This window comes from Larus michahellis, chromosome 15 (assembly GCF_964199755.1).
Source record: "Larus michahellis chromosome 15, bLarMic1.1, whole genome shotgun sequence".
Classification (NCBI taxonomy): Eukaryota; Metazoa; Chordata; class Aves; order Charadriiformes; family Laridae; genus Larus; species Larus michahellis.
Window position 1 is genome coordinate 9778706 of NC_133910.1, and position 23505 is coordinate 9802210.

The 23505-nt window shown below is 36.3% G+C and overlaps 1 protein-coding gene across 10 annotated transcripts in view; it reads left to right on the plus strand.

Annotated features, from left to right (window-relative positions):
- The window catches only part of DENND1A (DENN domain containing 1A), a 206363-nt gene that overhangs the window by 13080 nt on the left and 169778 nt on the right, over positions 1-23505 (plus strand). For all 10 annotated transcript variants that reach the window (XM_074608948.1, XM_074608937.1, XM_074608947.1 and 7 more), the window contains exon 3: positions 22563-22606. In XM_074608948.1, coding sequence (XP_074465049.1) covers positions 22563-22606 — 44 coding nt within the window. The remainder of the gene's footprint in view (positions 1-22562; positions 22607-23505) is intronic.

Sequence of the window (23505 nt, forward strand, 5' to 3'; positions counted from 1 at the left end):
CTCTGAGGGAGTTTATCATTGTTGGAGAGAAAGGATGAAATTTGCATTTGAATTGGCTCTGAGAGTAGCATGTACTACTAATCTTGTTCCTACTAGAAGCTTGTGAGTAGTTTAAGTACTTCCTTCTTTACTTTTCATGTTCTAGCCTTGTGTTGTAATAGCTCTTTCCCTCCCTCCCCCTCTTCCCAGTAGATCACAAATGTTATAACTTAAACTAATCGAAGTCCTTAACTCTACCGGGAGAAGCCATGATGTGCTTGGGCCCTAAAATTACTGCAGTTGTCACTGTGGTTTCCATGAGAGGACTTTCACAGGTAGAGAGAACTAGCAGGTTTCTGCCTCTGCAAAATAGACACGCTGCTACTTCTTATCATTATCTTTTTGTCATATGTTGTAATTTTAGATAATAGAGCAGTACCTTCCAAATAGATGAAGTATTTTCTTGAACATAAAGTTACCGGAGTAGGATTAAGTTAAGAATTGATAATTCAAATGTTTGTAAACTTTGCTATCAGAGCAATGTTTTTTTTTTTTGGTTTTTTTTTAAGGTGAAAACATTTTGTTGGTCGAAGTCTGCCTGTGTTTAGAAACAGATAACATATTGGAGGTTTAGGAATATCAAAGGAAGGGCAAAATTCAGATCTCTTTCCATTCAATAAGGACTTTCTGTTGAACACGTCCTGTAATTCAGTATCACAAGTTTTCCTATCCCATCTTTATGGTATTATGTTGCTACACCTAACTTCCTAAAGCAGGATTCGAAAAGTAACAAATCAAGTAGATAGGTAGTATTTGGGAGTTCTAATTCTCCTAAGCTGCTGCTTTGTTTTTCTGTTTCCATTTGATTGCTTTCTTCCAAGTACAAACAAGGTGGAAGATTTTCACAAAGAATTTACGGAACTTCCTAGGACTGCAGTGTCCAGATGAACTAAGTAGCATTGTCTGAACTGTTTTGGTTGAAGACAGTTCACAGTTTGTCTTTTACAGTATGAATGAAATGCATAACTCAGTTTGAAGAGAAACTCACTTTGTGAAATAATATCAGAATCTGTCATATTGCAAGTCATTATAAATTTTATCTAACACATTTTTAGGTGTGTTCTTAGCTGATGATACTAGATTTAATAAAACCCAAAAATGTTTGGGTACAAGTACAACTGAACATTCTTCCATTTCTGTATGTTATTTTGTGGGAAGAGTTCTGTTGTTTGTCCTTCTTGCTTCATGCTTTAACTACTTCTGTCTACAATCTTTTCTATTTCACAAGTGCTTACTAGTCTGCGCTATGTTACTGCTGCTGGCACTGTTTAACTAGACAGAAAATTCAGCACAGAAAGTCTCACTCACAAGACTTTAAACTCTTTTGTTGATTTATATTTTTTTAAAGGAGCTTGACATCTTCATCAAGTTCACAGTGGGCCTGCTTTGTTTGCTTTCTCTTGAATGCTTGATAAGATTTTTCTTCTATTGTTTTGTGCAGCAAGGACAGAACTTGCCATGGCTGAGGTGGTTTTTTTGTAAATCCACAATATGGTCATTGTCTGCTGCTGAATAATTGTGACTGCTTTTTGTACAACCAGAACTAAGGCTTTGGCTGTGAACAGATTCCTTCTTAGCGTGAAAAGAGACTAATCCATGTAAATACAGCCCCAAAATAAAGCTTTACAGAAAAAGGGAAAGGCTGCTAAGCAGGAGGGCAGAGGTCAGCAATTTAACCTTTAACCTAACAAATAAGAAGCATGAAAGTTCCCGAATTAGTTTACAAAGGCAAGCTCCTGTGATCTGTCAGTTTTTCTTTTCATGATAGAGTTGGGTGAGAAAACTGACTGACAGCTAGTGCCTTTTTAACTGCAGGTTGAAATTAACTGCTAAACTGAAACTTTTTAGGGAAGTTTTTTTTTCCTGATTTTTAACAAATTATTTTCATTCGCTAGCTGTGCTTGCAGTTTTCCTTGAGGTTACAGAGAAGTTTGAGTCATTCTGTTTAAAGAGTTATTGAGAGACTCAATTTAGATACCAAATTCTACTGAAACATTTAATTTTTCAACATTTGAAGCACTGAAGAATTTGTTGAAGCGCTTGTTGCAATTAACTCGCTGTTAATGTGCTCCTTTAATGGTAGGGCTGTTAGTCCAATAACTGCAGAGGTTGTACTTGGAATAGAGTCAAAAAGTTGTTGAAGTGTGGATGTGTGTGACTGTATTTAAGGGAGTAATTTTAACCTTAGTTCATTCTCAGTCACAGAATTTTCCAGGGTGATTTGGTTTTATTTGTCCTTACTTAATCACAACAGGTAATCTCATTAATGTTTGTTAACTTTTGCTTAAAGCTTAATGCATCTGCAATCAGCTGTTAATCCAGATACAGACATTTCTGTAAAGAACTTTTAATTAGAGTGCCATTCAGATGAAAAAGAAACAAAGGTGTAATGACTTTAAAGTAGACTCCCCATAGTTTAAGAATAGCAATTTTGGGTTTTTTTGCCTAATGTTGTAAGCACCGTCCCAGAAATTACTGATGTTTGGTGCATCCACAGTTGTACTGATGCTTCCTATGGGTGTCTTCAGTAGAAGTATCGCAGTTTAGAAATTGTGTCTGTGTTTAGTCTGTTGACGCATAGGTCAGGAATTCTACCCAGAGCGCTACCTTAAGTTTGAAGTGCAAGCAAATCAAATATGGTAAAGCAAAAGATGGGCTAGATCTGTTTTTATTACTGATTATTTTTCTTTTAGGTAGTTCCTTGCAAGGATGTCTATCAGAGTGCCCGAGGCAGTATTGTCTGCTTCTGTCTTCTCTTTGGTGTGATATTTTTTTGTCATGAACAAAAAGAGACATTGTAAGGTTTTCTTGGGGATTTTGGTTGGTTTTTCTCTTGGGTTTGATTATTGTTTTTTTTTAAGATTGAAATAGAGTTTGAAAGAAAGATTATTGGAGATTAAATTACTATCAAATAAAAGTAAAATTAATTCAAGACTACTGTTTTACTTCAGCAATGATTGTGAAAAACCAAACCCAAATCAAATTCCAAACCCAAGCTCTTGTGCTACCAGAGACGTATACTGATCCTACAGTATTCCACGTGAAATGCTGTAGGTTGCTCCTTCACAGGCAAGGGTCGGTGTGTGATACACTTCCCTGTAGCAATGTTTGTGAATGACAGTGGTGAGACACATTTTAATCGTAAAGAACTGTATTATGGTCTCTTAATACCCTAACATACTCATTATCTAAAGAAATTTTTTTACGCTGAGCGTGGTGAAACACTGGCCCAGGCTGCCCAGAGTGGTGGCAGATGCCCCATCCCTGGAAACATCGAAGGTCAGGTTGGAAGGGGCTCTGAGCAACCTCATCTAGTTGAAGATGTCCCTGCTTATTGCAGAGGGGTTGGACTAGATGGCCTTTAAAGGTCCCTTCCAACCCAAACCATTCTGTGTTCTGTGAACAAGGAGTGTCATCCTCCACTGAATTCCATCATTGGTGAGGGGAGAAGGAATGCTAAGGGAATGCTGCTGAATCACAACTTTTTGGCTCTGCTGGGGCTACCAAGTTTTGGTAAAACATATATCAAAATTCCAGATGCTGACAGATTATTTGCTCTTGGGAAGATGATTTTTATGTCTGTTTTTTTTTTTTTTTTAGATGGAAACAGCTTTCAATATGCTTTTTAGTAGGACTTTCTTCATGGGAGGGTGGGATAGAAACCAAGGAAGTCGAACTGCAGTATTAAGGATTATAACCTTGGATGGAGAGGTGGGAACAAAGAACTAATAGTGATAATCTATTATCTGGAATGGGTTATAGTCTGGAGAGTTCTTTTGTTTATACTTCCCTAGGGATTAAAAAAAAAAAAAGGCAAAACCCTCAACCCCCCCAATATTTAAGTTGGTTGTGATTTTTCTGAACTATTTACTGTGCCAAAAATGTGTGTTCTGTCCCAGACTTCATCAGCTATTACAGCACATACACCTAGGGAAGGGATGGGGGTGGGGGGCAGGGAAGAAGAGAAGAAGAACTTTCAGTGAGTGCTTTTAAAGCAGTATCTTGGGTATTGTAGCCAAAAGTGTTTCCACACTTAGAATTTGTGCTAGGATTTTAAATGGTGGTGAAGGGAATTACACTCACAACTCCAATTGCATTCTACTGGGATTAACTGAATCCCATCTTTAGTTCCTTTGAAGAGTCATTTACATTGAAACTATACATAGTTATGAGTATAAATAGTGGTAACGTTACCTTTTTTGAATTGATTCTTACATCATTTTATCTCTTAAGTAAATAATTATTCTTCATTTATGTCTAGTAGACCTCTAAGATACTTTTGAGATCCTTGAGATCTTCTGCTCCAAAGATTCTAAAACTGGATTATCACTCTGTGGAAAAACACCTATTAAAAATAATTAATGCAGACTCAAATCAAATGCTAAAATGTGAAGACAGAATAGCTTAGTAAGCATCACAGTATAGGTATACAGTAGAATCAAGCTTTTGACTTCTCATGTTTGTAATCTTCATATTTGACTTAATGTTATTTAAATCATGTGCTTTATCTTTTTGTGAATCTGACACTAGGACAGTGCAAGCCAGTAGGGAAAGATACTGGGATATGAGAAACAGCTCAGTCAGAACAGAAATTAACTTATGCTGTCTGTCTCTTCAGTGGGCAGTTGAAGAGATGGTAGAACAGAACTGGCTTGTGGTGAAGGGCAGGATCAAATTATAATAAAATACGGCAGAGTAACAGCCCCCCCTCATCCCCCCCCCCCCCCCCCCAAAAAAAAAGCCAAACCCAACCCAAATAAACAAAAAGAAAATACAACCTCCAAAACTTTCTTTTGTGTTAAGTATGAGATTTTCTTCTAAAATTGCTCTTCACTTGCACCTAAAGTAGTATCTGATTTCATCTGATACTTGCCTGTTGACCATTCACTCAGTTTAATTTGAAGAGTTTATAAAACACGTTAAAAAGATTCAATAGGGTGAATAATTCTCTATTCAAGCTATAACCTACATCCAGAAATGCATTCAAATTCATACTTAAAATTACCACAGACTAATGTATTGATCTCATCTCATCCCATTTTATCTAGAGGTGATATTTGCATATGGAAAAATGTTATAGATATGTTTATTTTGCTTCATTGTGATTAATGTCCTTCTACACTAAAGATAATGTTATGTTCATCCTGTATATTTGTTGCTTTTACTTAATGGCTTAAATGCCTTACTTGTGTTTGTGATAATCTATCTTATTCTTTTGTACACAGTAGTGTTAACATTGCTTTGGTTATGGTTTGAGAAAATGTACTCGTAAATTATTCACTAAAAATACATACCACTTCAGTGTATCACAGATTCTGTCAGTACTATATAATTAAATAGCTCTTAAAGATATTTTCTGATGGAAAGAATTAGCGTGTTAAACCAGAAGTATGTAACTTTGTGTGTACCTTGGCAGTATTCATAAACAAAAATAGATGTAGCGAGTAAATAATATTATTTAACTTGTTCAATATTTTATTCTTTAATGAACTGTAGAGGTAAAAAGTAGTAGAGTCTCACAATTTGCCATCTCTCTTGCATGGAGATTGCAAAAAGCATGCTTTGTTGCATTTATAAATACCAAATATGGTATCCAATAATATAGTAATTACAGCGCTTTTCATTTTGATGTATTTCTTGATTGCCTTGCTTTACCCTGGATATGGGACTAGGTCCTCCACTAAATCATCTTGAAGCAATTCTGTATCTAGATTAAATCCTTAGAATGCAGTGGGCATCACATGGACAATTAAAATTGAGTATTGACATGTTTTTAAAATAGTCATACATCTCAATTTTGTTTATCTCAAAGTTTTAAAAACCTAATGACCTCATTGCAGCTTGACTATAATTACCATGTTTAAACTTCTATGCATTTTTTAGTTTAAACAGCCTTTGTGTTTTTTTTTTTTAAACCAAAAGAAAATTAATGAGAAGAGACAAAGAGACATCAAAGAGGTTTTCCCTCTGATTGCAGTGTTAGAAGTTTTGCCTGAAAATAGGTTACATTTCTTCTGTTTTCAGCTGAATCCTCATTAACTTTACATTTTAATGATGTCCAGAGCAAATTATACGATTATGGTAGATGCCTTAAAGGGAAGCTTAAAGGACACCTTTTTAATGTTTGTTTCTTTATTGGTGGCAGTATTTGCACCAGTATTATAAACAGTGTTAGAATGCTAAAAGTAATCCCAAAACATATCAGAAATATTTTCCATTTTTGCCATGTATGTAGTATAAGTATCTTTATTTAATATTTAACACAAATGGAGTATGTTAGGGGCATATCTTCATCTTTGTAGAAGAAAAATGTAAATCACATCCTTTGAAAGAGTTTACAAATTACTTGTGCATCTTATAATCAGTTTAATTTATAATGATAAAATAAAGTGGAGACAGATGATGTAATAAAGCCTCTGAATTGTTTTATTTTCTTGAACCTTCAGTGATGATGATGATTGAAGCGTTAATAAAGTGATAGTCTCTGTATTTCTACAATGACATTAAACATTATTGGGGGAACTCGGTGGAATTTCAATTTATTCCATTTAGGGGAACACTATTAGCAGCAGTTCTGTGTTCTAATGTACCTCTCCTACTGAAAATTAAGATTGCATAATTAACTTTTTAGGTGAAGAATCTTGTTATATCAAACAACAAGAACTTGTATTTGGTACACCTTAAACAAGATTAACTGAAATTGACAATAGCTTGAATGGAAGTTGAGAATCCAGGTAGTTCAAGATAATCTTATAAAACAAAAACACATCTTAAAAAAAATAAATAAAGATTGCACCCACTCCCCCAAAAGTATAGAAATTTTATATTAACAATTTTCTTCTGCTCCCCTTCTTCCCCCTCGCACCTTTGCCCCATGGAAGGATACGTCATTTCTGACTTGTGCTTTGCACAAGTTAGAGCAAAAGGTCTTGTGAAAAGTGAGGTCTTCTGTTCCCCTGTCCTGACACTTGCTGTCTGTGTTTTATGAATAGAACCTTTGATTGTCTTGTGCTGCGCTCTAGCCAATAAACTACATTTTTGGGAGGTGGGATCATGGCAAGGGAAGAGGAAGAAGTAGGAATGTCCAAAATTCAGCTATGAGTAGGACTCAAAATCCAACTGATGTAGTGAAAGGTTATAATTTAAGATCTTAATGGTTAGTACTTCATGACTACCTTGCCATAATAGAAGTGAATTTCAAATGAAACCCTGATTATTCCTATAGATATGGCTCTGCTTTGCATATGGTTTTTAAGAAGCTATGTTCTGCATCTATTTAGTCAGTATTTCAGATCAGTATGTCTTTAGTACTTGTTTTTAATAAATTCAACCTCCTCATATGTTCCAGACTGTTACTGGCTGTGCACTGTAGTGTTATCCAAAGTCTGGTGTTGCTGTTCATCTGCAGGTCTGTGTTCGATAGTGAGTGGAACTGTGCATGCATCTGGTCATCTGCTATGTGATGCTCTTGAGAGTTCAAATTGTAATCATGACTATCAAAATAATGCGTTTTGTCCTGAGAATTCCACATTAAGGATGCCACAATTTTATGATCTGCTCTTCCACTGAAATTTGTATAATGTTTTAGTGTCTTGGCACGTATACGTATAGCTCACATGTAAATGAAATTTTCTCTTTTATTTTTAACTTGAACAAATTTTTGCTAAATAGTACCTGGTTGACTTCTTCATCCTTGCTTTAGAGTACTGTTTCGTGATGGAAGCATTTGATATATCCATTAATAAATAATTGAATAATAATGCAAGAGTCATTAGACAAAGAAAACTGAACTTGACCTTTCTGTGTCAGTATGATTCTTACATACTCTTTTTTTATATTAATAAATTTTCTGTAGAAACTCTTCAGAAATCTAAATTGTCATGATCGTCTAGGAGTTACGCCAGGCCCAAACTGTGTATCCAGCTTGGCATGTTTTAGGTGATCTCTTGTTAGCAAATGGGTCTAAGGCTTTCAAATGTTTGGCGTTCTGTAAGCTTGAAAACAGCTTTTTTTAAGGTGGTGGTTTGAATTCCTAGTTTAGCTTAAATCTTTTAGCTTTGAGGCCTTTTAATGTAACTTTAGTTTGAAGATCATATCCCTAAAGAGGAAAAATCTGAGTGCAATTTCCTTGCTCTTTCTGACCTTTATTTTGTAATTATCAGAGAATTTACAGTAACCTAATCTTTAGTTGAGATACATAATAAAAATAATAGTTAATAAGCTCTAGGTGGCAGAAAGATGTGTATGTTATTCTTACTTCCTTGGCATGCAGGATTTTGTATAGAACCATATTAGCACTAAAAACCTGAGGTGTTCTTCCTGCAGCATGGCTATTTCCAGCCAGTTCGGTGCTAATGATAGTGCAAGGTTGAAACATTCCAATCATTCATATGCCTGTCCTCCCTTTGTCATATGTGTTTCTTTGCTTAGTATTTTTGCCTTATTGCGTTTGCTTTGTTGTGGTCAATTCAGTCGGTATAATAGCATAGACATTGGCTATTTTTTTCTTTAATAAAGAGTTATGTTAGAGATATACTATAACAGAGATAAGAGCTATTTATGTCCTAAGCTATTGATTTTTAATTAATGTTGCCTGGGCTCATACATGCTGGCAGAATTGCTAACAGCTTGTGGCATTTTTTAATTCACATCTTCTTTTTTGGTATTTTGACAGTGTCATTCATATCTCATGAAAAAGTACCTCGTCAGGTTAAATGTGTTAAAACACCGAGAGAAAAAAAAAAGAGAGAATGGAACATAGGGCTGCTTAGAAACCTTGATCCATTGCCAAAGTATTTAAACAATTTAGTGTTTTGGTTTTCTAGCTCCAAGCTGCTTCTCAAATCCCTTGCTAATTAATCCAGTTAATTCTTTGTAGACTAACTGTATGCAGGGCTTTTTCTTGTGCTTCTATCGCTGAGAACCCTGTTTTGTTTGAAGCAAACCTAAGCTCTGTTATAAAGGTTGTAGTAATAAAGTGAGTACTTGCAGATGTAAATACAGTGTTTTGAGCCTTCTTTTAAAAGGAGTTGTGTTTGTGTGTGTAACTTCTAATTTAATCTTTCATGTTTTAAAATTAAATATGTATGCTTGTATAAAAAGCTAACAACAAAATTCTCTCCATCTAGATCATTTTAGAAAAGGCAGTAGAGGCTCTGGGACAATTATGATGTGAAGTGTTAGTGTTCTGATATTACAACTAGTGATATGTGTTTACCTTTCAACAAGTAAATTAGTGTAAATGCTGTTGATTTCTAAATTCCAAAATGGACGATTTGCTATAGGGCAAATAAGAGAGTTTAATGGGAAGGAGAGTTTTTAGAAATGACCTGTTGATACTTTGTACTCTAATCACGAGAATTCCAAGGTGGTATGAATTCAGAACTGGCAAAAGCAGCCAGGGAGCAGAGAGCTTGGAAGCCCAATTAGACATGGTATGAGATGATGAGAAAAGAGCATCCACTCCTCAAGGTGTGCTTGTCTGTGATAAAAGCAGCTACAGCTCTGAGCTTCTTTCTAGTTTTTAAGATTTGTTGAAACCTGCTTCCCCTTGTCATGCTGCTTATCAGTGCCCAGCATGTGATGGTGTGCAGCAGCACGAGTGCAGCTGCAGCTATCAGGGGTGTTTCTACCAAGCACCATCCCATCAGCTTTCTCAGTTACTTGGAGAAGTTACTTCTGAGGACTCGCTGTCTGTGGGACACAGTTTTCCTTCCTATTCTGTGTGATATTAGATGTTCTTGCAAATCAGTGATGATGTGCAGGTACTGGAGACACATTTGTGCTGCCAGCTGGCCATAACAAGCTATGCCTCTCGTTTCCTTAGTCATCCTCAATAGATTTGCATGTCAGCACAATGGGAGTTGGTGACCAGCTGCACTTCAGCACCTTGTGAATCAACCTGTGGAGAAAAATTGTGCAAGTGGATTAAAGTTGCATTTTTAGATTACCTTTGGAGTTGGTAGTGAAGAAAAAAGTTCTTTTCAGCAAATCTGCTGAGAACGGACAGATTGAAAAGAATTGGCAGTGCTCTTGAAGAAGTCTGAAAGTGTAGTTGGGAGTTTTGTGTAATAAAACTGGGCAAGGAAAAGAGAAAGGAAATCGGTGAAACTGCTAGTTTTATATACACCTGATTTCCAGGGCTGGCTAATAAACAGATATAAATGTTCCTTCTCAGAACAAGACTAGTCCATGATTTGAGGAGCATAGACAGATGTGTGCTATCATACATTTTGGAAGTATCAAATATCTTAAAATGTTCTTAGTGTATTTCCATTTTGCAGTTAAAAATCCTTTTGATACCCTTGCCTTTTCTACAGTAACAAAAATGTTTTAAAAACTTTTTAGTGATGTGATAGATTTCCTGTCTAGTTGCACTGAATATTGGAAAGCTCCTCTTTACATAAAACAAATTATTCTTCAAGCTTAGTATTGCTTTGAATGTGCTAAACTTACTTTCTCAGAGGCCGCCTTTTTATTATAGCTTCACACATGGCATAAAGTGACCTTTGTTAATAGTAGCTGAAAGCATTGCAGATATGAAATAGGTCAATGCTGCACATGTGAGTAGGCCCACAATTCTCTTGCAGTGCTTGATGCTGTCCAGTTAATGAACTTTACTCCAAAAGAGAGAAGTCATTCTGAGTAACTGAACACCCAGTGATTTTCTTTTTATTTCGTCTCACGGTCCTTAACTGGATGAGGTGTATTTTTCCACGTTAGGACCTCTCCCCCAGCCCCCCGACCCCAGGTTTTGAATACTGTTCAAGAAGTTCAACTTCTGTCATCAACACATCTGACTCCACAGAGACTTTTTGCAGGAGAGTGTAGGAAAGTATATTGAATGCTTTTCTTCTTCCTGCTCCAGTTTGTAGACTTTCACAAGGCCTTGGTGATGCTGCTGCCTTAGAGTAGACTCACTGTGACCACCCTCTGATTTTACTTTTTTTAACTTGCTTCCAGCTTACTGTCCCTAATGAATCTTCATTGCTATTTTGATAGATGGACAGTGGTAATGTGGCTGATAAGTTGAGGTTGGCATGTTATGCAGGTCAAGCTGAAACAGAAAAGGTGAAATCAAGTACTGAAGGGTACAAGGCTAAGTTCTGAAGTCTATCAGCAAAATAATTATTGCTATCTTATATGTAAAATCTTAAAATTTAGGAGTCCTGAGTTGGTGACCATTGAAACTATTGGTCAGTTAGGATCATTTGATACCATATATTTCTGTAGTTGTAAATGCAAAAAGCATGAAGCTCTACGGATGTTCTACTTTTGTAGAAACGACCACCGTAGTGTTACTCTTCATAATAATGTCTCCCCACAAATGGTAGCTAGGTTTGGCTGTCGTTTATTGATAATGAACCATATCTGAATCAGATTCATTGTATGATAGATAGGATATATTTCACTATACATTCCAAAAATTATTTAAGTTAACATCTTCACTAAAGAAAAGAGTAGAATTAAGAATGGGATTTTCAGTTTCCTGTTTCACAATTTCATCTGTGATAGAATCCATTTTTTCTGTTTCAATGCCATTTGAATAACTAAAGCATCCTGAAATAAGCGAAGATGCAATGATAGAAATTTTGTAGCCGTCAAACCCTCAAATGATTCTGAAGAGCTTGTTTCCTTTAAAATCCTGTATTTGCTATGTGGGAAGAATCCCATAAGAGATGATATTTGTGCAGATCAACAACACAGAGCAGCGTCATCGGGAGCTGGTGATACTCTACTAATGTAACACGTGATAACTTTGAAACTGAAAACAGTTTGAGACTGTCAATATTGAAAGTATGAAAGTAAGGTCAGGGTTTTAAACGTTATAAAGTTACATAGCTTGAGGCTTAGAAATCAGTATTCACTGTTGAATGTTTAACAAAGAAGGTATTCTCTGTGTAGTTTAGGCAATTATACAGTTGCTGAAGAGTAGGGTTGTTTTTTCTTTTCATTTTTAGTACAACACTTCAAGAACTTATGGTGGGCTAGAACACTTTTTGTTCCAAATGCTTTTTGAGTCAGTTCAGATTAAACCTGAAATGTGACGGTCCATATAACAATGAATATATTTTTGCAGTCCTTGTATGTATTTGCCTAATAATACGTCTATCTGAATTTATTATGGTTGGTGAATTTTGGAAAGAGATAAAAAAAAAAAGATGACTGTAAAATGTGCTGTAATACATGGAAAATACAGGTTATTAGCAAATTAAAACAGCCATAATATCATTAAAAGTAAAACCAAAAATGGTGAAAATAAAGCAGTTTGGAAAATGTTTATAAAACTCAAACTATTTTCTAGTAATGAAAAGCCTGGCAGTATGTTGGAAAATACTATTTGTTTCCATTAGCAATTCCTTTAGGTTTTGTGATGTAGTTGATCGATTGCCATGGACACGTGGTTTAACATGAGTTCCTTGTGATACAGTATTTCTGCAAAGTAATATGACATTAAAATGTTATTCCTGGGTTTCTTCAGAACAACAAACAGAATTAAAAATTATCTGGTTGACACAGGAAAGTAGAAAATGTGACATTATGTAAAAATTTCTCTTAAAGTTAATTGAATAAGGATTTTTTTGAATGAAGGTGCTTATTAATATGCCAGTGTTAGGTATGAAATAAGTTGGCTGTAAACTCTCATTTTATCAAATGTAATGCTTTTATATTTGCTATAAAAAGCTAGCTCAAAAACATTGTTTTGGGCTGCATATGCTTGAACCTTCAGCAGAAGCAGTAATCTTGGGAAAGCAGATAGGCATACATAAACAATTTGAAATACATGTCTTGTAAATATTAAAGAGGGTGACTGCTTCTTGTAGAAGTGTCAAAATTCTGCTTGCTCTGGTCTTATCTTGCCTAACTTGAGAATTTGCATCCTGGAAATATAAGTTAATTCAGCAGATTTACACAATCACCACTTTTGTCTGGTATTGTTAAAGTCTAGATGATGCACTAACTCTGGATTAATTTTTGCTGCACACTAGCTACATGTGATGAAGGTCTGTTTATTTTTCTTCCTTTATGGCTTCTGAGACTTAAGAAAAGTCTTTCTTGTAAATCCTGCCCTGTTTGGTATTGGCACTTCCAGATTGTCACATTTAAATCATAGCATGAAATATTAGTTAACTGTTTTTTTCATATTTTCAGGACAAGGAGGGCTTGCCAGCTGCTGTTGAAGTGAAGAGGCTGTCACCAGGCAACTCTGCTGTCTCAGAATATAAATACAAAGAGGCAGGAGAGAAACGAATTCAGTATTCATGGCCTGAGCAGTTGAAACGTATCTCTCTCAAATTTACAGAGTGGTGAAAAGGTTACAAGAAAAAAAATATACTGCTCAAACACAAATAAATTAAAAAAATATTAAAAACAAAAAAAACCTACTTAAAGTGGGTATTCCTATTCAACTTCTGTGTTTAAACTCTTTTGTATAATTATTCCAGGTAGCCTGTAAAATGTTTCAAAACACTTTGTGTTTAATTTTGTAAGCCAGGCTTTGTGTATTTCTTGGGCATTTCTTTCAAAGAGGATGTTACCCAATTGTACTTTTTGCAAGTTTTAGCTGCTGTATAACTTGCTGACTGAAATTACAGGGGGAAAGAAAAAATGAAAAACATAATCCATTCAAAATTTGCTTCTTGCAGGCCTCCTGGAGTTTGGCTTAGATTTCCAGTAATACTAAATTTCTGGGTTGGTTGAAGAACAGATGGTTATGAAGAGAAATATCCCCTTAAGTGCACAGTAAAGGAAACTCAAAAGATTCATCAACCATGCTTTAATGTGGACTTGAGGTATCACCAAAGTAATTAACCATTGCATATGAAAGATCTGAAGACCTCAAATGAAGATGGGAGAAATATGTAACAAGCAAGACTTGAAATAAGTACTTTCTTTGTCCTCTGGTTTTGATCTCTGTTATTTTAGCTTTAGCTGTATCCTGTGCATCCCCTTTTTACAGTTCTAGCTTGAGTTGTATCAGTATCATCAGTTTAAAAATTAGTCTGGACTGAAAGTTTTCTGCAGTTGTTTGTAAATAAATAATTCTGAGTTTTCTGATCACTGAAGACATCTTACATTTTTCTAACATCTCCTTATTCTTACAGTTTAGAATGTTAGTAGAAGAGAAATTAATCTGTGCTGTCACACAACTGATTTTTTTTAAACTGATTTCTTAGTATGGATGAAACAGAAGGAGTTAAGGATTTAATACAGAGGTAATTCCCCAACCGTATTTCATATATTGAACTCTCTGTGCTTGTAACGCAACTGTTTTATAACTTCCATTAAAAGAACTGGTGAAATTTTGATTAAACCTGGGACCATCCCACATAAGAATCCAAGAGACTAAATAATAGCAGTTGAAGGTGGAACATGTTACCTTATAAAAGGGTCTGACTAGTCTGATGCATAACTTTTCCTTTTACTTATCATTTATCAGATCTTGACTCTGACACATGCATTTCCTTCAGTCCATTCCTTCTTAATCTGCTCCTATTAATTAACGCTGTGGAAAGGAAGGGCTGATGCTCTTCCTTGGGAGAGGGATGACTGACTTCATACTACAGAAAAGATTTGGAATAAAATATAAACTGAACTGACTTTCCAGTTTTTGTCGTTATGTTTGTGATAACATTTAGATCAGAGCTAACTTCAGTGTTTTGGTAGACTTTTTAAAAAATTTTTTAAAATTTTTAAAAAATTCTATAGCATCTCTTTATTTCATGATACTTGAGCTCTTCATATGGTATTGAAACAAAAGAGCAGGTTCTTTTAAAGTTGTAACTGTGCCAGAGGAAACTTGAAATACCATTCTTAACTCTACTACTTCTCTGTTGTGGAATGTCTGTGTGGTGCTAAATGCCTTTTAAATGGCAAGCTGGACACGTCAACAACTTGACGTGACACTAAAAAACTGATTAGGAATTGCTAAGAGGAAACTGATGTAGGCACTTATTTCTGTAAAAGGCAACTGATGTTTTCCCTGTCGTCTTATCCAAGAAGTGAGTGTTGTTTCTATTTTGTACTTAACTGTACTTCAGATTTTAACAGGATTGTAAAGTGAATTTAACCAGGTCCCCCTTAGATGGAAAGTTGGTCTGGATGCTAGAAGCAGCGAAAGTCTCATATTTAAGGTTTTCTCTGAATGTGTGATAAAGCTCCTGGTGGAGGACTGCGGGCCCCGCAGAGATGCTGCGAGGTCAGGTCGGAGCCCGGCCACCTCGGCTGTCCTGAAACGTACGGGCAACTTTGGCAACATTTGCCCATTCTTGTATTGTTAGGGCTATTACCTCTTCATGTTGTGCAGAATAATTTGAATTTTAAAGGTTATTCTCTTTATTCTGAAGAACTGTATATAGCCTTACTTAAAAATTGGCAGGGAAGTTGTAGTTTAATGTGCTTTATTTTGGAAGGAATTTTGTATAAGACATTGTTGAACGCTGCTTAGGAAAGTTTTGCTCCTCACTGCCCCTCTGGCTCTCGATGTGTTAATAATATAAAAACAATTATGGAAATCATAGTGATTTGCTTAATCTGTTCTGGTTTTCTCTCTTCCTTCCTGTTTCCTATGATGTATATTTTATGTTGCCTTTGCTCTCAGTGTTTCCCGCTTTTGGATCAATTTTACTGAACTCTGAACAGCATTTTGTGTGTGAGTTGCAAACCTTATATTCTCTTTCTAGATTAAACTGTTGTGAAGAGCATTTTCATGTTATCAGTGAGGTTTTTGGCACTTGCAGGGCAGCCTTCCAAATGTTCTGTTGAGAGAGGGGCAAACTTGCAAGTCTGTTTTTTATGGCGTTAATGTCAATGGACTCATTTGAACAGCAGCTGATGTACGTAGTACTCACTGATTCACTCAACTGGAGATTGGACAGCATTCACAAAAACTTCAGTAACCGAGAACGATAGGTCAGGGTCCACTTGTTTGTGCCTAACTTGTCACAAAGATGCAGACTGTATCCTAGAAATGGAATATTTGTTTGAAATGTGATTGACTAGGTGACTAGTTTCATTGCATACTATTCTCCTGCGGGTTGTATTTTTGAATGTTGAACCTGCTATGTAAGCTTGCTGTGCATCTTGTGTTTTGGGGTAACTTCAATTGCATGCATTGTGGTGCTGGCAGGTTGGTTTTTTGTGGTGTTTGGTGTTTTTTTAAATATACTTTGTGAGACAGTCTTATAGAATTTTCTTTGACATCTTTGTTGTTTTCTGACTTATACGCTTCTAGAATAAGCAGTAGTTTAAGAAGAAAAGACTGAAGTCTTAAAGCTTCGCATAAAAATAATTTTTAAATAATTTTTATTCCATGGGTATTTTCTGCCAGAACTTGTTCCGAGGTTTCTTGTCTGTCTTCTTGTGTGTGTGTGTATAGGTTTTCTCTCCCACATTTTCTCCACTGCCCCCTCCCCCGCCTTTTTCTCTCCTCCCCCTCGTTCCCCGACTCTGCGATGTTACCCGCGTGCCAGGTCTGCAGCAGTTCAGGGGCATGTTTGGCTGTACTAAATACAGGACATCAAGGAAGTCTTTGCAGAAGTTTGCAAAGAAGTCTACGTTACTTTTTAGGTTGTGCTGCATAAGTACTGTGATGTGGAGTGGGTGTTGAAATTGAAGTTGCTCTGAATGGAATTCCATTTCATTTGAGAGGGGTTGCGGCTATAAAGACCTGAAGAAGTTAATGAGTTAAATCATTTATTTCGGGAGGATAAATGAAGTAATTTTCACTGTATTTTTCAATTTGGGAATAGTATATCTGTATAATTTGTAGCCAGTATGGATTAAATTGGCTGACATTTATCAGAAGAAACAGGTTAGTATGTATTGGTTTTGTGTAGTTAAATCTGGGAAGTATTTTCTGATAATTTTTTGAAGAACTTCCTTGGCTTTATAATTTCCATACACTTCAAATACAGACTGGTTTGAGTTGTGCTATTTCTAGAAGTAATTAAGCATGCCTCTTCTAAAAGCAAAACTCTTCACTTTATGGTGTAAGGAAAGTAGAGAGTAAAAGAGCAGCATAGTTACACTAATATGCCATTGTAGCATGTTCCCATCCTGTCATCTGGAAAATTAAATCAGGTTACAGCATGGATTAACATCCAGACTTGTGAGGAGGGGAAGGTAGTGTCTTAAATGCCATGAAATTGAACAATGGGATTATACAGTTCACAGCTAATTTCAATATTCTTGTGTATTTGGCTTTTTGTTGAACAAGATTCTGTAAGGAGAGGTAGTAATAGGTTTTAGAACTTGGAAACATTCACATATTTACTAAATTACTACTAATAATATCTTGAATATGGTTGAGTAATCAATACAATGCTCTACAGTATGCATAGATGGGAGGTAGAATCTCTGCTACTAGAGGGGAAAACGAAATGTGTTAGCAATGAAAACTGTATGCACCTAGTGTGGAATCAATGGGTTGTTTCCCATTTGTTGATACTCTATAAATGCATGGCAAGGAATCAAAATGCTGCTGTGACAGTGCAGAAAAGTTTTACTCTTCTGTCACTGAGAAACAGCAGTGTCTTTTCTTACCTTTTTTCAAAAGAATATGTTCAGTTAACAAAAACTTCACGTATTGTTCACATGAGAATTGATTCAGTAGTTTCCCTCAAAACCACCTCTTAAAATAGTTGCAAAAGAAACTGCTTCAAAAATAACCGTGTGATCTACTTTGTATGTGTTTTTCCTAACTGAGCCCCCCTGGAGCGAGGTGTGCCTTGTGAGCGATAAGGGCTAGTAGATCTCCCGGTCTTTGGCCAACCTGGATCTTACAGGCAGCAGCTGCTTTGAGCGAAGCTACATCCGTGGGAATGGGGCTTGCAGCGGTGGGCGTCAGGCTGGGCAGTGAACCCGCTCTCACCTCGGTGGAGTCACTCATGAGTCTTAAGGAATTCATATGCTGTGCCAGTGGTCCAAGAGCTTTTTAAACTGTAAACATTAGGAAGAAAATCAAGTTGACTTTTTTCTTAGTACCAACAGTTTTAATCTGAAATTGTGACATATGCGTTTCATTGCACTTGTGCCCATACAAGAGTGGGAGATTGCAGATAAGATGGTGTATTTTAGCTTTATTTTGGAATGGTATGTTTGTATACTTTATGCTTTACACTTGCAACTTACAATTTCTGGTGCTGTATTTCAGCACACTATTAATATTAATATATGGTTATTTTCCAGAGAAGTTTGTCAACGCTTGCTTCAGGCAGAAACTATGTGGATCTTGTAATCTTTTGTGAAACTACAAAATCAGGTGTAATGAAAGATAAACAGTAGATATTAAGTTACCATCAACATACAAGTTCAACCTATAGCACAACTTGAGTTCATGTTTTGGGGTTTGGGAAAAGTTTAGTTGAGAAGCAGCTCCATAATTCATGTGACTTTTTTTCTTTCTGTTGTTAACTTTCGCTTTGTGTGCTTGTTGTTTTGCAGTGTCTCCTTTTGCTGCCCTCAGCTGAGCTTTTAATGCTTTATAACTTTATAGCTGACTGGGGCACTGGAAATCTTCAAGCTCTGTACTTCGCTGTGACTGTAGGAGAGGTTGATCAGGGTTTCAGTCTGTCTCTTCCCTTGTTCCGATGTCAGCAAATAGATTCCACTCTCCTGAAATTGAAAAAAGTTTTTTACGTGTGTTTACTTTGCTGTGGAGTATTAAAGTAGAAAAATACGTGAGCATCGTTTCATTAGAAAGCCTGTTAAGTACCTAGAATAAGCGCATTCACTGTGGTTTGAGTTGCAGAGGGTTTTCTTGCTGCCTGGAGACACAGTGGAGCTAAATCTAATTCTGTTTGCATGCAGTGTGCAAAACAAATTACTGCTAGTAACAGTGTTTGAAGTTTTCCAGTTACTTTAGTCTTGTAGACAGAGTTGACAGTCAGTTATGTTCATGTCTTTCCCAAGTATCTCATACGAGTGCTGAAGCCTATTTTACTGATACTAGTGGTGCTGGTTAGAGCTGAGTCCTCAGTGCTTGGTTGGACAACCCTCCTCTGTTCCTCTGCTTGCATGACCATTTTTTCCCCTGTTCAGAACAACTTGGATATTGTGTCCTTTGTGATTATTAGGGGCCTTGTGCTTATCCTTTCAAGGGAGAGCCTGGCCGTATGGAGTAATGTTAATGTCTGTTTTGTACATGTTTGTATTTCATAAAGTCAGGTGACTTGGAGGCCACTATGGAAATGTATGAATTTATGTAAAGCCTCTTGGTTTAGTGGAGGTGCTCCAGCTTCGTGGGACTTCGTGTAATGACCACATAGAATTTAAATATAATTTTATTGTGTATATATGTGTAGGTAAGTGTAGTTGAAAACACCTTTCAAATGTACATTAGATTAACAATGAAGAATGGATAAGGTGATGAAAACTATAATAAGATGTGATGTAGTTTCTTTTTCCATTGTGTAGTGTTTTCCAAATAAAGATACTGAACATTCAGTAAATAATTCCCAGACCATTTAAAAGCTGAAGTGATGGAGCTGATGCAATGTTAAATATAAAGTACTTGTAAAAACATGAGGACGTGCAAGCATGTGGCTGCTGGGCATAATTTAAAGGTGGTTTTCTTAACTGTAGGGTTCCAGGTTATATGAATTAGCCATTCTGATGCTGTTATGAGATGTGTCATCAAAAGCAGACTATAGGCAAACGATACGTCCCATTGTCTTCACAGGCATGTGACACCCAGTGCAATTCCGCACGGTGCTTTGCTCATCCAGCTAAGTACATATTGCTGTTATTTCCATTGAAATTGGTGGACATGAAATTAAGTTAATTTCACGCATTGTGGATGAAATTCAGTTTCTTCTAATGTATACAGTTGGTTGACATAAAAAATTTTTATTTATAATAGACAACTATTTCAGTTGCTTGAAGTCTGCACAGCACAGCAAACACACGACAAATTTCCTTGGTGTCTTCTCACTGAGCCTTGCAGTGTAGTGTGTATATTTTACTGTCTGATTTTAAAGAGGTGGAAATAATCTATCTGTTAGGATACAGATCAATAGACAAGTAAAAGTGGAATGGTACTAGTTAAGAGATATAGAAAAGATTGGATAATAGCAAAGTAAAAATTACATTACAGTCAATAAGCTACTCTGTGGAAAAGTTTAGAAACTCCCCATTTTGTGTTACTGACTTGCTTAAAAGGTCTGTTTCAATAGTCCTATTATCTGTGGTTTTGTGGGTGTTTAGGTTGTCTCTTTTTTTTTTCTTTTTTCTTTCAATCCCAATTGAAAATCCCAATTTTCTGTAACCTCAATTTTCTGTAAGAATGAACATATTTAAGTAAAAACCCTGAATGAAAACTGATGTAAATAGACAAAGCTAAAATTAAACCCAAAAGAACGTAACAAAAAATCCTCGGCTATGATTTTTAAGTTATTATTTAAGTTGTGTTTTATTTCATTGTAATGAGAAAGGTATGTAAGGTGGCCTCTGAGCAAATAAAAGCATGTATTTATTTGCCCATGATAACTTCCAGCTATCAGTGCGTACGAGTGAATCTTGGTATCTTGCAAAGGTGCCTGATGCACCTCCGTCTTCCAGACGCTGATCTTGCTCCGAGTTTTCAGGGTTTGCATAAATGCTGTCCAATAGGTTCCTCCAGGCCTTCCTTCATGCCAGTGAGCTCCTGAAACACAGAAAGGCTTTCAAGATGCTAAAAAAACAGGAAAAATACATGCTTACACACTCACACAATTACTTTGTATGGCTGATCTGTTTTGTTGTATTTTTAAAGAATGGAGAATGTAGATTGCTATCTATGGAGGAATGTATTTAGAGCAAATGCATTTAGTTTTAAAAATATTTTTAAGAATATGTATCATAATAGGTGTTGCATAGTTTCATTTTACCACTGATACTGTGCGTGCTTTGGTGAAATATGGAGCCGTATTGTCCTGTTAGTTGTCACTTGTGTATAAAGGACCACTGTTCACATTGGTGGCATGTTTGGACTCTTGGTTTGGTACACTTACCTGCACAGAGATTTAAGAGTTTTCAAACTAAGGCTTTAGAACGTGATCCCTTGCTTTCTACTTCTACTTTGTTGTGTTAATGTAAAAGGGTTTGCTCATACATATGTGTAAAATTTGATATATTGTGTATACAATTGTATGCGTGTAATGGTGAAGTGTTAAAACTAAGCATCTGATTGTCTAGAAAAAGTTAAGCTAGAAAGTTTATTCGTGTACACTCTTGCTGTGTTTCTAATGTAAAAAGAAAACACCTTAAAAAGTTTGCATCTGCTAGCAATTGAATTGCCAATCAACTAATTTATTACTGAAGTAAACTTTGCCAATGAGAAATCTGGGGTGGGACTATTCTGAAATAACAGCGTATGGTGCATGTGTCATAAAAATTACTTTCTTCCCCTCAAGCCTTAGCTACAATGCAGTACAGCAGTAATTCAGCAGTAGAGGTTGTGTACGTCACTCCCTACATAATAATCAAAATTTGTGGCAACAGTGCATAGACAGGCAAGAATCTGGTGACAGAGTATTGAGTGAGCCAAGGCTTGCCCAGCTGAACCCTTGGGGGGCACACGGGGAGGAACTGCAGCGGATGCCCCTTCGTTTTTCTGTGCCTTACACTTTATTCTGGAACCCTTCTGTGGGTGCTGTATGGTTTGGGGTTTGGTTTTTGTGATTAAAAAAATTCTTTGCAGAATGGGATCTGGTCTTCTCGGCCATATTCCTTTTAAAAATGGATGACTTTGAAGAGTTCTGTTTTAAAGAGATTGTCATATAAATAATTTCAATCATGATTTTTTGTTATTTTGTGAACATCTCTAACTAAATCCAGGGAATACTACCATATTATTTATTCTGACAAGCCAAAAGAATAAGGACGATGCATCAGTCTTAAATGCTTAGAGGTTCCGGGGCTACATTAATTACTTCTTTCAAATTCTGGATAAATATTTTTTGGTTTTTAGGGAGCATACCTTAATATTAACATAAAGTAATTTTGAGAGATTTATAATCTGGTATCACTGAAAACATATGTGGAGGTTAATCGACGCAGTGTCTGTAGCTGGTGAAACTAGTTATCTGATTAGAGGCAAAATCTAAGCGCATTTGGTAGCCATTTGCTGGTGACAAGCGTAGCTGGCAAATTGCAGCCAGAAAGGGATTGCACAAGGAAACAGCCTAAAGTTCAGTGTAGCACCAGGACATCTCTTATACAATAATTGATATATAAATATATATTTATGTACAGATGTATGTATGCAGATGTGTGTATGTATGCATGTGTATGTACACCCAGATATTCATGGTTTCGTGGGCTTTATGTGTGTATGTTTTCTATCCAGTTTTTGTCTTTCTGGAGGAGGGTAAAAGGAGAGCCTTGAAAAGTCCTTCCCTGCTCTTATCAGCAGAGCAGCCTCAGCTGCCCTCCTTGGATCCCCTGCCAGGGTTGCTATCATCTTCTGATCAAATATTAATGTGTGATTCTCTGCTTGCTCACTAATCCAAAGCCAATTAATATTATCTGTCAATTATTTACAGATCCTGAGGTGCGGAGGCAATTCCCAGAGGACTACAGTGACCAGGTTTGGAATGCGTAATTAATTTTTTACATGACAAAATTTATTTCAGGGTTGTTCAACATATTATTGCTGCTCTTTTTACTGAAAGAGATAAATGCATCCTTAGAAAGAAAAAGAAGCTGTAATTAGGAGCAGAAGGATAAAAACATTTTCACATTTAAAGCAGAAAACGGAAGAATTTTGGGTCTCATAAGATTGTTTTACAATCTCGTTTTTACAAGCAAACATGAGAGCGGGAAGGAAAATTGATTAATAAATTTCACTTTTTGCCTTTAGGTGCCACAGCCTGCAGTTCATTTGGCAGTCCTCACTTCATTGTCTGCAAGGTTTATAGCTAGATTTAACTGGGCACCTGGCACTACAGTACATTTTTTAAATTCTTGCCTGCTCATGCAGTCTCTAGTCTGCTTCCAAAAGATGGTATAAAAACACGACTGTGCAGGTAGAGCACACAAGTATTTATCATTTAGTTTATGCACAGATTGAATTTGGAGGGTTTCACAGGATCTCTGGCTGACTTTGAAATTAACAACTGCAGGTTACCTTGCATTTTCCTGTGTCTCATTAGGAGCGGATCGGGCAGGGGCAGGGGTTAGGGAGCGGGGATTATGGCTGGGCTGCCCTGCAGTGCCGCAGGAGTTAATGTGCTGGGATTGTTTGTCAGCGCTCAGCGTAACTGCTGCGTCTGCGCTGGGACTGCACCGTTACTTCTGGGAAGTGCTGAAGTTATGGCATTGTATAACTATTTAATGTAACAATAAATTTTGCCTCAGTGAGTCTCTGATATTGAGTTAGGGTCAGCAGAGCTATTTTGTTTCAGATCCTTTCCATCTAATTTCATTTTCATGCAATATGAAATTTTGTGGTGTTTAGACTAAAGCATTTAACAAATTGTTAGATGT